This window comes from Sinocyclocheilus rhinocerous, unplaced genomic scaffold, assembly GCF_001515625.1.
Source record: "Sinocyclocheilus rhinocerous isolate Xijiao unplaced genomic scaffold, SAMN03320098_v1.1 scaffold3180, whole genome shotgun sequence".
Lineage (NCBI taxonomy): Eukaryota > Metazoa > Chordata > Actinopteri > Cypriniformes > Cyprinidae > Sinocyclocheilus > Sinocyclocheilus rhinocerous.
In genome coordinates this window covers 54,647-68,296 of record NW_015630670.1, presented here as the reverse complement: position 1 = coordinate 68,296, position 13,650 = coordinate 54,647, and the positions used below count along the sequence as shown (strand labels likewise).

Below are 13,650 nucleotides of genomic sequence, written 5' to 3'. Positions count from 1 at the left end.
TTTTCTGCTCAAGATGAGAACGTTTTGATTATTGTAGCTACATTGTTTTTAGATAATGCTTTTAAGTAGGCTAAAATATTAAAATAGTATAGATTTCAGGAGGAAAACCCTAAACAGAAACAGTATTTTTTCTGTCACATGGCCTCGCATGTATCTAAATGTAAAAATGCAATACATGTAAAAAAAAATTTTTTTTTTCTCGGACCTCTGCTTGGAAGAAAATTTCGAGCCTTGGAACTTTAATTGAATACCCCTGACTTATATCATATAGAAATACTTTATTTGTATGGTTTTGTAATATCTGTGTCACATATTTCCTTGTGTGTCATGGTAGATCTGACTCTTATTATAGAATTTCATTACAGAAAAACTGTTTTGAACATGGTAATAGATTAAAACATAGCCTATAAATAACAGGCTGGATGTACAATAACCTTACATCTTAACACCTCTTTTTTTTTTTACAAAGCAGATCATAGAATATATATTTTGTCTATAGCCTATAAAACAGCTTCTTAATAGGAAGATTTCAATACATGAGGATTCTGAACGAGAATTTCTTTAGCAAGCCATTAAATGAATTGAGACTCGACTCGGACTCGTGACCAAAGACTCAAGACTTAACTCGGACTCCAGCGATAAAGACTTGTGAACATCTCTGCAATAAGTAAGACCTCAGTTTTATCACTGTTGAGTTTTAGAAAGTTGGCTGAAAGCCAGTCTTTAATTTCAGCTAAACATCTGGTCAAGGAAGGTAGAGGAAAAGAACTAGAGGGTTTGGAAGACAGGTAGAGATGGGTGTCATCGGCATAGCAGTGAAAATGAATACCATATTTCCTGAAAATATGGCCAAGAGGAAGTAAATAGATGAAGAATAAGATTGGGCCCAAAACAGAACCCTGAGGGACACCAGTAGTAACTGTAGATGGTCTTGATTTAAAATGTTTAATTTGAACATACTGAGTGCGAACGGTAAGATAAGACCTAAACCAGGACAGGGGGTGCCAGTGATCCCTATAGAAACTAACCTGTCCAGGAGTATCTTGTGCGAGATCGTAGCAAAGGTCAAGAAGGACAAGTATTGTTAATAAACCAGAATCAGCTGCCAATAACAAATCATTAGTAATTTTGACAAGAGTAGTCTCTGTACTATGCTGGGGACGGAAACCGGATTGGAACTGCTCAAACAATTTATTATTGGAGAGATGATTGTGAACTTGAGCTGCAACACATTTTTCCAAGATTTTAGAAATGAATGGAAAATTAGAAATTGGTCAATAATTTTCAAAATTTGATGGATCAGCTCCTGATTTCTTTAGAATAGGGGTAATAATAGCAGTTTTAAGAGAAGGAACAGAACCAGAAACAAGTGAAGAGTGAATAATTTAGTAATTAATGAAGACAGAGATGGTAGACAGGCTTTAACTAAGCGAGTAGGCAGTGGGTCGAGCTGACATGTGGTAGTTTTAGATTTCTGAATGACACAATATCGCCGCAGCAGTTAAAAACAATAAAAGTAGTAAAAGTAGAGTGCACACAATCACTTGGGAGACTTGATAACTGGAATCGTAACCTAAATTGCTTGAAGGTAATTGCTGATCGATCTTTTTAATCTTGGACTCCAAGAAAGTCATAAAACTGTTGCAAAATTCTGTAGAACACAAGCTTAATGGCAGTGTCGGATGGACACAGAAAATTCTTCACCACAGAAAAAAATAAATCTAGAGTTCCATTCACTAGCTCCAATTATATTAGAATAGTAGTCTGGTTTTGCTTTAGACAATGCTTCTTTATAATGATGAATATGGGTCAGCGAGCATTTCTTTATATACAGCAAGACCGGATTTAGCGTATAAACGCTCTAGTCTACGGCCTTTAGATGCAAATCAGAGGTAAACCAGGGAGCAGAGAGAGTAAAAGAAACAGTCCGAGTTGTGACAGGTGCAAAAGGTGCAAAGATCTCAGTTAGCCCATTATTATAATAGGAAACCAGAGCATCTGCAGTGGAGAAATCAGCTTTGCTGGAGAAGCTGGCAAGTTCATCAGCAAAATTAGGCACACCAATGCTCTTAATGTTCCGGAATGTCATAGAATGACACGGGTTTAACTTGAAGACTGCCAACTGAGCACAAAAGGACACCAGAAAATGGTCTGATATATGCAAGTCAGAAACAGTGCAATTATTTATTATACCAGAACAACAAATGAGATCAAGGGTATGTACTTTAGAGTGAGTAGGAAAGTTAGCAAATTGCTGCAAACCAAAGTTGTTCAAACAAGATAAAAATTCACTTGTATGTGAAATGTTAAAATGTTAAAATTGAATGTTAAAATCACCCAGCATAACTTCTATGTATGGTTTGTTAACTGGATTTTGAGATGTGCACCAAAATCAACGAAATCAACGCACCGAACCCCCAACTGCTCCCCGAGCGCTGGTGTGTGTGTGTTCACTACTTTGTGTGTGCACTTTGATGGATTAAATGCAGAGCACTAATTCAGAGTATGGGTCACCATACTTGGCCACAGGTCACTTCACTTTATAATGCAGATAAAATGCTTGAAATGGTGTAATTTCTTAGTTTGTCCAGCAGAGCGTTCTCCATTGTTTGCTACTAATGACCAGCAAGGAGGTCTCTTATTCAGGCAGTGGCAGAAAAACGGAGTCTTCACAACTAAAGTTAATAAACAATGACCCCATGAGTTTCCCTTTTTAATATAAGTCCAACATAATGTTAACTCACCGCAGTCAAGCCAGCCGCCACCTGGATTTTGCTGCATGTCTGTTTGTGGAATTAAGGTGTTATGATACATGAAGCTTCCAAAAAGCCTCTTTATCAGCTTTTTGGCCACGACACACATTCATACCATAATTCCATAAATAGATGAACATTCAAATCCAAGTGGCGCCTGTTTCGCAGATGACAGCTCACTTGACCAGGGCGTTAACACCATCCCTTAAAACTGCAATGTCACTCATATCACATCGGTCACATCCAGGCAGGGAGCGAATTACACCGTGACCATTGGGAGGGTCAGAAGATTGATTATTACATAATGTGCCAATTAATTAACCAAAATAATCTCAAATTAATAAGATTAACTATTTAACATGCACATCATGTGCCGATTAATTAAAGATAAAGTTATTAAAGAAAATATTTTTGTTAATAAAAAAAAACACTTCATAGACATTACAAAAAAGTCGCTTTAGAAAGAAATATAAGTAGCTTTATAAATATTTTAATTCAACATACAAAAATACAAATAAATAGGCTAGTAAAATAAAATTATAAAAAAAAAAAAACAATACTAAAAACACTTCATAGACATTACAAAAAAGTCGCTTTAGAAAGAAATATAAGTAGCTTTATAAATATTTTAATTCAACATACAAAAATACAAATAAATAGGCTAGTGAAATATACAATTATTTTTAAAAAGAAACAATACTCTAAATATAAAACTAAAAGCGCCAGTAGGTGGTGACAAATCCCTGTATTAAGTGAATGATTCAGTCATTCATTCAATCGATTTGTTCAAACGGCTGATTCATTCAGAAACGAAGCAAGTGACTGCCTTTATGAATGGCTCACTGAATCATTGATTCAGCCTATTCGTTTAAAAATGTGGATTCTGTGTTGAGATGCAAAACAGTTCTCCTTATTTTTGTTGGCGAAATTACTGACAATGTGTCTAAAATGTAATTATTCACACCTTATCTTCATTTTTACTGTAGGTAAAAATTTTTATGTAACCTATTTTTGTCTTTCTAAACGCCAATGATGATTCTGAAAGAAAACATGCAGTGTTTGTTGTAGTAACACGTGCAACTTTCATGCGCAACTGACTAACATTACCACACGCTTGTATTTTAGCTTAAATCCATGTAATTTTAATATTTGGTCACATTGCAAACTCAGAACGCGGGTTTAAACTTTTATTTTGAAATCAAGATGTACAACAAATCGCATATAGAAATATGTTGATGTATTCTCCTGTGCTGACATGGGTTTCTAAATGGGTTTCTAAAAGATTTACTTTAGAAATCTAGTGAGATACTGCACACTGTTTTCCCAGATGAACGTTAAGCAACTCAAAGCTACAGCATATGCAGAGGAAGAGTTTGAGGACCGAGTGGCTGAGATGGAGACGTGCTCCACGCTTGTAAATGATAACAGTGCAACACAAAGCGTGTCAGACTTTATACGCATTCCCAAATGAAACCCAAACAAACAGCACATGCAATAAAAGACCAAACAATATAATGCAAGCACTATCAAAGGTGTTACCACAAACTCAACTTTATACTGATATCGCGAGAGCGCTTTTCACCTCAAGGAGTAATATCGCGAGATCGCGTGCGCTCCGGGCAGCCGGGTGAAGTGGCTCTGTATTTAGATGAGCTACATCCGTTAATTTAGCGAGAAAAGATTGTTTGTGACGCAAAACAAAAATTAACACCAATTTCATATATACTGCCTTTTAAACATTCAAGTACTTTTCAAGTACCTTTTCATTAAAATGGCTGTTTACAATGGTTTTCCAGGACTTAAATTTCAAAAAGTCAAATTCAAGTACTTCAAGCACCTTGTATGAACCCTGCACATAACATTTCCTAAGTCAGCATACCCTAGTGAAAAAAAAGTATACTTTATTGTAATTGTAATATATTACCCGTTTTAATAGTACATTGCAAATATACTAACAAAAAATTTACTCTTTAAATATATAAAAAGTATATTAGCAGCATGCTTTTGTCTATTTTCACAATACAACTTTTAACACACTTCAAAACAATTGTAATTTAGTATATTTTCTAAAAATATATATTTTACAAAAATATACTTAGTACAAAATTAGTTGTTCCAAAATAGCACACTTAAAGTTAACTAATCATTAACACACAAAGTATACTGACAATTAGTCTGGCTGCAAGTATACTTAGCATATTTTTTTTTCACTAGGGTAGTTTGTCAGTACAGTCAGTAACGTAGCAGAAGTCAAAAGTTAGTATCTTTCTGCAGTCCAGTAGATGGCAGTTCGGTGGTGGCTTGAGTTTGTTGAATGATGATTTAATGATACGTTGTTACCTAGTTGGTGAGACGCAATGCTATAAAGTAAATGAACAATGTCTCCGACTTTTACTCTCACAATGAGCTTATCATACTCGTTTGCTACTTGTTACTATTAGTAGGGCTCTATGATTTCCACAATGCAGAAGACGCTATAGCGGAATCCAGTCATAAAAACAGAAATTACTGTATAACGCGGAATTTCACGGAATTTGTCATATTTTTGATGAATAAAAAAAAACTAAACAGTCAGTACACTTTTCGCAGTTTAATATTCACAGATATTAGTCAAATTGCGATATAGACTAATATCTGTGAATATTAAACTGCAAAAAGACTATTTAAATACGAATCCTCATTTTCATTTGATTACCAGAAAATACACAACACAGAATCTGTGAGAAAAAAAAAACATTTCACAGAAATGTTAAAAATAAAGTTTATTGTTAAATTAGGGCTGTGCAATGAATCGCCTGCGATTTTGAACGTGATTTTGTGTAGTTTGTCAGTGATCTACGGCTCTGTGTAGTAAATGCCGCTCCATCTGAAAGCACGTGCTGGAGATTTACTACTAATCACCAGAAGTGGCTTTACTGACAAGATTTGCATGAAAATCACATTCGATTTTTTGCCCAGCCCTATGTTAAATTGTTAAAAACCCTGCCTCCATTACATATATCTGTCACTTCATTATAAGTATTTGATCACCACATTTGAGTGATCATTGCAAAAAATATGTTTATGCATACAGTATATATTCTGTTTATGTATATACTGTATTCTATATACAGTACCAGTCAAAACTTTGGACACACGAATGGGAAGTGTGTCCAAACTTTTGACTGGTACTGTACAAATATACACAAAGAATATCGGCCGATATATCGATATCACACTTTTTTTTACTCCCCAATATTGGTATCAGCCCTAGGGCTGGACGATATGGCCAAAATTGGTATCACGATATATTTCTTAATTTCAGTCGATACGATATAATTCCGATATCGATATGAACACTATTTATCTGAAATAGAAATCGTTTGTAACATTATAAATGCCTTTATCATCACTTTTGATCAATTTTAAGCATCCTTGCTAAATAAAAGTATTAATTTCTATAATTTCTTTCCCAAAAAAATAATAAAAATTATACTGAATGGAATAGTGTATAATGTTACAAAAGCTTTTTATTTCAGATAAATGCTGATCTTTGGATCTTTCTATTCATCAAAGAATCCTGAAAAAAAATGTACTCAACTGTTTTAAATACTGATTGCGAGGCGTATTTGGAGTTTCAGCGCGAGAGCGCCCTCTGGCCTTTGGATGGAGATTTACTGCTGATCACAGAACCGTGCTTCACTGAAAGATACGCATGACAATCACAGCTTCTGTCGAATCGCGATCTCGATTCCATTTCGATTTATCGTGCAGCCCTACTCTACACTCTACAATCTTATCCGTGTTGCAGTCTGGAATTAAACTATGCCATGCTGGTTTTGTCTAGCCAGAAGAGAACTGCCCCCCCAACTGAGCCTGGTTTCTCCCAAGATTTTCTCCCATTTCTGTCAACGATGGAGTTTTGGTTCCTTGCCACTGTCGCCTTTGGCTTGCTTAGTTGGGCACGCTTGACTGATCACACAGACACTATTGGAAGAGAGCTGAACTGGATGATGACCTCACTGAATTATCAATAAATTGACTTTAACTGGATAAATTACTCTTTGTTATTGTCCTCTTGCATTATTGACAAACTATTTTCCTGTTTGACACTGTAAAGCTGCATTGACACAATCTTTATTGTACACAGCTCAAAAAAATTAAAGGATCACTTTTTAATCAGAAGTATAGCATCAAGTCAATTAAACTCCTGGGATATTGATCTGGTCAGTTAAGTAGCAGAGGGGGTTGCTAAACAGTTTCAGCTGCTTTGGTGTTAATGAAATTAACACCAGGTGCACTAGATGGGCAACAATGAGATGACCCCCAAAACAGGAATGGTTTTACAGGTGGAGGCCACTGACATTTTTTTTCCCTACTCATCTTTTTTGACTGTTTTTCACTAGTTTTGCATTTGGCTAGGGTCAATGTCACAACTGGTAGCATGAGGCGATACCTGGAGCCTACAGAGGTTGCGCAGGCAGTCCAACTCCTCCAGGATGGCACATCAATACGTGCCATTGCCAGAAGGTTTGTTGTCTCCCAGCACAGTCTCAAGAGCATGGAGGAGAGATGCAGTTACTCTAGGAGAGCTGGACAGGGCCGTAGAAGGTCCTTAACCCATCAGCAGGACCGGTATCTGCTCCTTTGTGCAAGGAGTAACAGGATGAGCACTACCAGCTAGACAATGGCACCCTGACTGCCATTAGGTATCGGGATGAAATCCTTGGACCAAGTGTCAGACCCTACGCCTCATGTGGTGAGAGTATGCAGGCAGTTCCTGGAGGATGAAGGAATTGATACCATTGAATGGCCCCCATGCTCGCCTGACCTAAATCCAATAAAACACCTCTGGGACATTATGTTTCACACCTCAGACTGTCCAGGAGCTCAGTGATGCCCTGGTCCAGGTCTGGGAGGAAATACCCGTCGTCTCTTTAGGAGCATGCCCTAACGTTGTCAGGCATGCATACATACAAGCACATGGGGGCCATACAAACTACTGAGTACCATTTTGAGTTGCTGCAATGAAATTTCAGCAAAATGGATTAGCCTGCTTCATCATTTTTTCACTTAGATTTTCGGGGTGTCTTTGAACTCAGCCCTCTGTAGGTTGATAATTTTCATTTCCATCAAACGATGTGGCCTTTTGTTCCTAACACATTACCCAGTCCATATCAGTATAGATATCCAGCATGATATTTTTCCCCATTGAGATCTGGGCCCGTATTCACAAAACATTCACGCTTGAGGTATTCGGCCAATCACAATGCACTGGATAGCTGGCCAATCAGCGTACACCTCGCTTTTCAGACCGATGAGCTTTGTAAAAATCGAAAGGCGTTTCAGAAAGGCGGGGCATAGAGGAGCAACAATAATGTACATTATGTGGAAAATAATGTGTTTTTTTAACCTTAAACCACATAAACACATTGCATTACACCAAATACACAACATAATGTTCTTTTTAGCAACGTCATATGACCCCTTTACCCCCTTTAAAAATAATGGGCGTCAGTCCTAAATTTAGAACTCCTAAATTTTTGCTCAAAGAGTATTTGACAAAGTGTTTTAGCACTAAAACTGGCTTCTAAATCTGTGAAACGTTAGGAGTAGTGAAGAGGACTCCTAAGTCACTAAAACTAATCACAAACTATCCTACAATGGCTGTTGCCGGCAATCTGCCTCGGAACGTAAACATTTTTAGAAACATTTGACGATAATGAGCTTTTAAAAAGGTATATCGCCTTTGGTTTTGGAGGTTATCCCAACTCCAAATTTTCCTTTGATTATATCCTTGTTTTCATTAATCAGTTGGGAAGATGTAACAGCTGTTCTTGCGTCCAGTTTGGTTTTCTTTTATGTTTGCATGTCTTACTATCAGCCATGATTATTCTACTCTGTTAATTAAAAGGCTGTTTATATGCATATTCATTAATTGTTTACGAGAAGTATACATGTAAGAGGCTGACAATTAGCTGAACATATACTTATTTAATTAGTGACACTTAGCCTGCATTTTAAAACCTTTATTTGAACGTGGCAACATTTTTTTTTAAACCTTTATTTGAATATGGCAACATAATATCGCGCTCTACAATATTTCTATGAATAAATCTCTCAGCCAATCACTGTGTGCATCATTAGTAAGCATGCTCATATCATCCATAGCAACGAGTGTGAATACGGGCCCTGATGTGTTTTCAAAGTGTTCCTTTAATTTTTTTGAGCAGTGTATAAAGTGTATAAAGTTATTTATATTTATATATAAATCAGGGATGCACCGATACCGATACCACTAAACTATAGCGAATAAACTGTGATAATGTGAGAAATGTTGAAGGTGTCTGAATAAATTTTGGTTTGACTGTATCTATTTGATAAATGAAGTTAACCAACTAACATTATACATACCCTTTTGGTTTCTGTACCCAATATTTAAAAAATGTACAAATGCAATAAAAATATCGGTATCGGTACTCTGTATCGGCAAGTACCAAAAATAAAAGTATCGTATCGGGCGAGTACTGGAAAAAGTGGTATCGGTGCATCCCTAATATAAATAAAGGTGACTTGACTTGCTTCTATATTCTTTCTATATAGCTTCAATCTGTAAAAAGATAGCTCAGATTTCGTGTTTCACATATTTGTACAGTAAATCACACAACAGCTCTTTCATGTTTTAGATGTGTTTTCATAGCATTCAAGGTTAAAACTAACACTGCCAATCAGTAGGTGTAATCGCCTACTGTGATGTCAAGTGCTCTTTATAAGATTAATCTGTAAACACATTCATGGATTTATTCTTTATTCTACACCGCTCTGTCCCTTCTCCGATAAACGCTCTGATGATTTCCTGGTTTTATGAAGCCCCTCCCTCAGAAATACGCAATGGGCTCAGATTGGTTAGCTGGCCCAGTGTGTTGTGATCATAGACTGTATAAAAACATGGATTTAGTGTCCGTGACGTCACCCGTAGGTTTCCGAAGAACGTTTTTGAAGCCTAAAGTAGGCGGAGCCGGCCGTCGCCATCTTGGCCGCATGTCACTCCCGGATAATCGAAAATGGGCAAAGAGGCGGGAGCTGGTTGCTGAAACCACGCCCACCTAGCTCGACGGTGGTGACAGCAGTGGCAATCCACCTGTCACTCAAGCGGCCACTCCTTTAATTATGCAGAACTTTAAGGCTTAATATAATTTAAACGGATGAGTTTTAAAAAAATTCACCCCCCTCACAGTTGTCATGAAGGGCAAAATTAGCTATATAGACCAAAACTACTTTTTGTACCAGGCTGTAAACATTTTTTTCTGCTGTAAAGTTGGGCATTTTAACATGGGGAGTCTATGGGACTGACTCCCTTTTGGAACCAGCCTCTAGTGGCCAGTCTATGAATTGCAGTTTTAGTCACTTCCGTGTTGGTTTCACGAGAGACACCGGAAGGTTGCCGCTTGGTTGTGATTCGCTAAACTGTCTAGTGCGCATTAGGGGTGGGAATCTTTAGTCACCTCACGATCCGATCTAAATTCCGATTCTGGGAGTCACGATCCGATTCCAGAACGATTCTTGATCTACTCCCCCCCCTATTAATTAATTAGTTTACTGACTTGAGAATCTTAAAATCCTTACATTTACATATCCTTACATAAGTAATTAAGTAATATTTAAAATAATTACAAATTGAAAAAAATAATTAAAACAGTTGTATGTTAAGAATTTTAAACTAATATAACTTAAAAACATACAAGTGTAGCGTCTGGACCAATCAAACACACAATATATATTTCATTAGCTATATTATTAATTATAACTAGTTATGATTAATTATTCATATTTCCCATGAGCTGATTCGTTACACAAGCGAGTAGCAAATAATAAAGAGGAGCATAGAAACATATCACAAACAACAAACAGAGTGCTTTCAGTATTTAAGATTATCTGACCATTTTCCATTCAAGAACTGTGAGTGATTTTTCTTCATCTTTACTGTTGTTTTTTACTATGACATCATAGACAGCGGGAGATGTCACGGATCTCTTTTGAAATATAAGTAGTAATGTGGTTTTTCCTGTCCGTTTAATCCCTTAAGACATTGTGTTTACATTAATTTTGCGTCATAAAACCATTTTGAGACGCAAGTGCATTAAACCACTTACACGGAGTCGCGCACAGCCGCATGCGCGAGCAGTCTTCACAAACAAAGCGCGTGTCAGCATTTGAAATTGAAAGTAGCCTTCTGTTAGTGAGGTTCATATTTTAAATATATAAGTCCACTGCATTCCAAACCACATAAATGATGAGTTCGTAGAGCATTTGTAAGGAAAATACTGACGGGCAAGACTGCACACTTCGTGTAACATCAAACAAAGCGCGCGTCTCTCGCGCATCTGGTGCAATGAAGCCCACGAATGTCCTTGTAATTCGCTTTATGAAAGATTATTTTACGGAAGGTTCGAGGTATGTATGTGTGTGAGGAATTGGAAGCAAGCAGAATATGGGTGTTTCTAAAGCAAACTCAGCATCATCGTGCATCTGGTTTAAAACTAAGCTCAGAATCGATCCAGAATCGTTGGAGAGAGAATCGCGATGCATCGATGGATCGATTTTTTCTCCCACCCCTAGTGCGTATGCAGAAATGTCACGCTCCTCACCTCAGCGGCATGTGCTACGGTGTTTTATTTTAAACAATGGTGTCATCAATATTGCTTATCAATTTGAGCCCGATTGAGCCCCAGAGAATATTAGTGAAGAGGATCACGCAAAACCTGTGCAAGCATGGCTCTTACACGACATTTCAGAATGTTATGTTTCTTTGTTTGTTGTTGTCTCATACTTTTAGATACGCTGTTATTTGTAAATGCCACTGCTTATGTTAGCTTCTAATTTCAGCTTCTATAATCAGGATTAAGAACCGCTGCTTTACAACATTGATTTTGAAACTTGTGAATCCATTAGTATCGTTAGAAGACAGAATCCCAATTCAGTTTGTGATGTCACCAACCCGGGAAGTAGCTCATTGTAGTCCCTACGAGCCGTTTTTGTAGGCATTAAACTGCCATAATTTTAAAAGACAATATCTCCATTTGCATTGAAGTTTCAGTGTCATAACTTTGCAGAAATTGTTTATGCTCAAACAGCAACATTACACACTAACTTAAGTTAAAAAAGTGAAATCACAATCAACCACCCCTTTAAATGGTATTTTGATAGATAATTTGTCAATGTTAATGAGTTAAGTTGTTAATGATTTAATGCACTAGCACTGCTGTAGTTTATAACATCTTCCAAAAGCAAAATGTTACATCTTCACCGACAAGAAAGCTAATTCCTAGTCAAATTAGAACATCTTAGTTTTATCATCAATATATACATTTTCTACAGATATGTCCAGGCTTGCAGTCTATCATTAAAATGAAGAGTTACAGCGAGCCAGGGGTGTTACACAATAAATGTGAAAAAAAGTTTGTCAACTTGAAAACAGTGTATACATTTTCAGAACTGTACACAACACAATATGCATACAAATATTGATAGTATTATCCAACACTAAAATGTCTTACCACAGACTGGTCCGTTGGTTGATGATCTGCCACCGAAAGTTCAGTCTCTGTTTTCAACGAAGTAAAAAATAGGAGATAACATTAGGCAAATCCTGTACTGCAGTCAATATTGTTTTTTTGGTAATTTACAGGAGTGACAACTGCATTCTACAACCGGATTAACTTCCAAAAAATTCAGGTAGTCACACCAGCATATATAAAAATTCTATGCAGTGTGCACAGAACTGAACTGAACAACCAGTTGTTAATGACCTATCAGAGTAGACCTATCAGATCCATTATAGGGTGGTTGTGTACTAGGGGTGCTCCGATCAGGATTTTTGAGGCCGATCACCGATCGCCGATCACAGACAGCAGTATCTGCCGATACCAATCACCGATACCGATCTTTTTAAAGCCTTCTATTTATCATTTATAACTATTTATAGTGATACTCCAATCAGGATTTTTAGACATTTATTCAGGGCCTGAATTTTATTTTTGAAAATGGGGGAAATTCCCCTCTTAGGTGACTCTTGTGAGAGGTGAAGCAGCTTTCACACAGGAGTCCGCTACTGATCCGTGGCTGTTTACCACAAACACAACATTTATCCATTATTTTGATTTCAAATCCAAACATTGTCACTGAAAATGCTTTTTCAGCATTGCAATTCTGTTTTATACAGTACAGTAATACAATCTTTCACAGACATGTTTAAACACAATAAATATAAGCAACACATTATTCAATGCTTTTTACTTTTGCATTTACTTCTAGATTTATATATTAAGTTGCTCAAGCAAGTGGCAAAACATTTAAACTACTTTTCTTACGTTATCACAAACTTACCATTGACAGAAATAGTCAGCTCTACTGCCTTTCCTGTTGCATTGAAATCTTTATTACAAGCAATCCTGCAGTGCATAAAGAACTTTGTTTTCCTTCCTCCATGAGTGCCATCTATTATTGCCTTGTTTATCTAAAAGTGCTCTTTCCCTTTAAACCTAGACAAAAAGCCATGTGTTGACTGTGAAACACAGTAGACTTTAATTATATGCATTTATGGTGTAATTACTACATTTTCGTGTCAATCCATGTTCATATTTACTGCAAACAATGCTTTAATTCAGCGCTTGCAGCGCAGCAATAGTCTCGGTGAAGAAACAATCTCTGCACTGCTGCAGTGTAGACTCACCGCTCCTGAACGCACTGCCGGGCCGCAGCTGTGTGCAGTGAACGCTTTAATCCGTTAACATGAGCGCGGAAAAAATACGCACCACGTATGCACTGCAAACGGAATAATGTGAACTTGGCATTATGTGTGTGCGCTGCGAGTGTGCATGAGCATACGGTCTCCAGGAGAGCGCGCGAGCGCTGAATG

At 37.1% G+C, this 13,650-nt stretch overlaps 1 protein-coding gene across 1 annotated transcript in view; it reads right to left on the bottom strand.

Annotated features, from left to right (window-relative positions):
- Positions 1 to 13,650, bottom strand: part of xpo5 (exportin 5) — a 90,088-nt gene that overhangs the window by 26,096 nt on the left and 50,342 nt on the right. Inside the window, exon 26 of the mRNA XM_016553214.1 lies at positions 12,290 to 12,336. Within this exon, the coding sequence (XP_016408700.1) occupies positions 12,290 to 12,336 (47 nt within the window). The remainder of the gene's footprint in view (positions 1 to 12,289; positions 12,337 to 13,650) is intronic.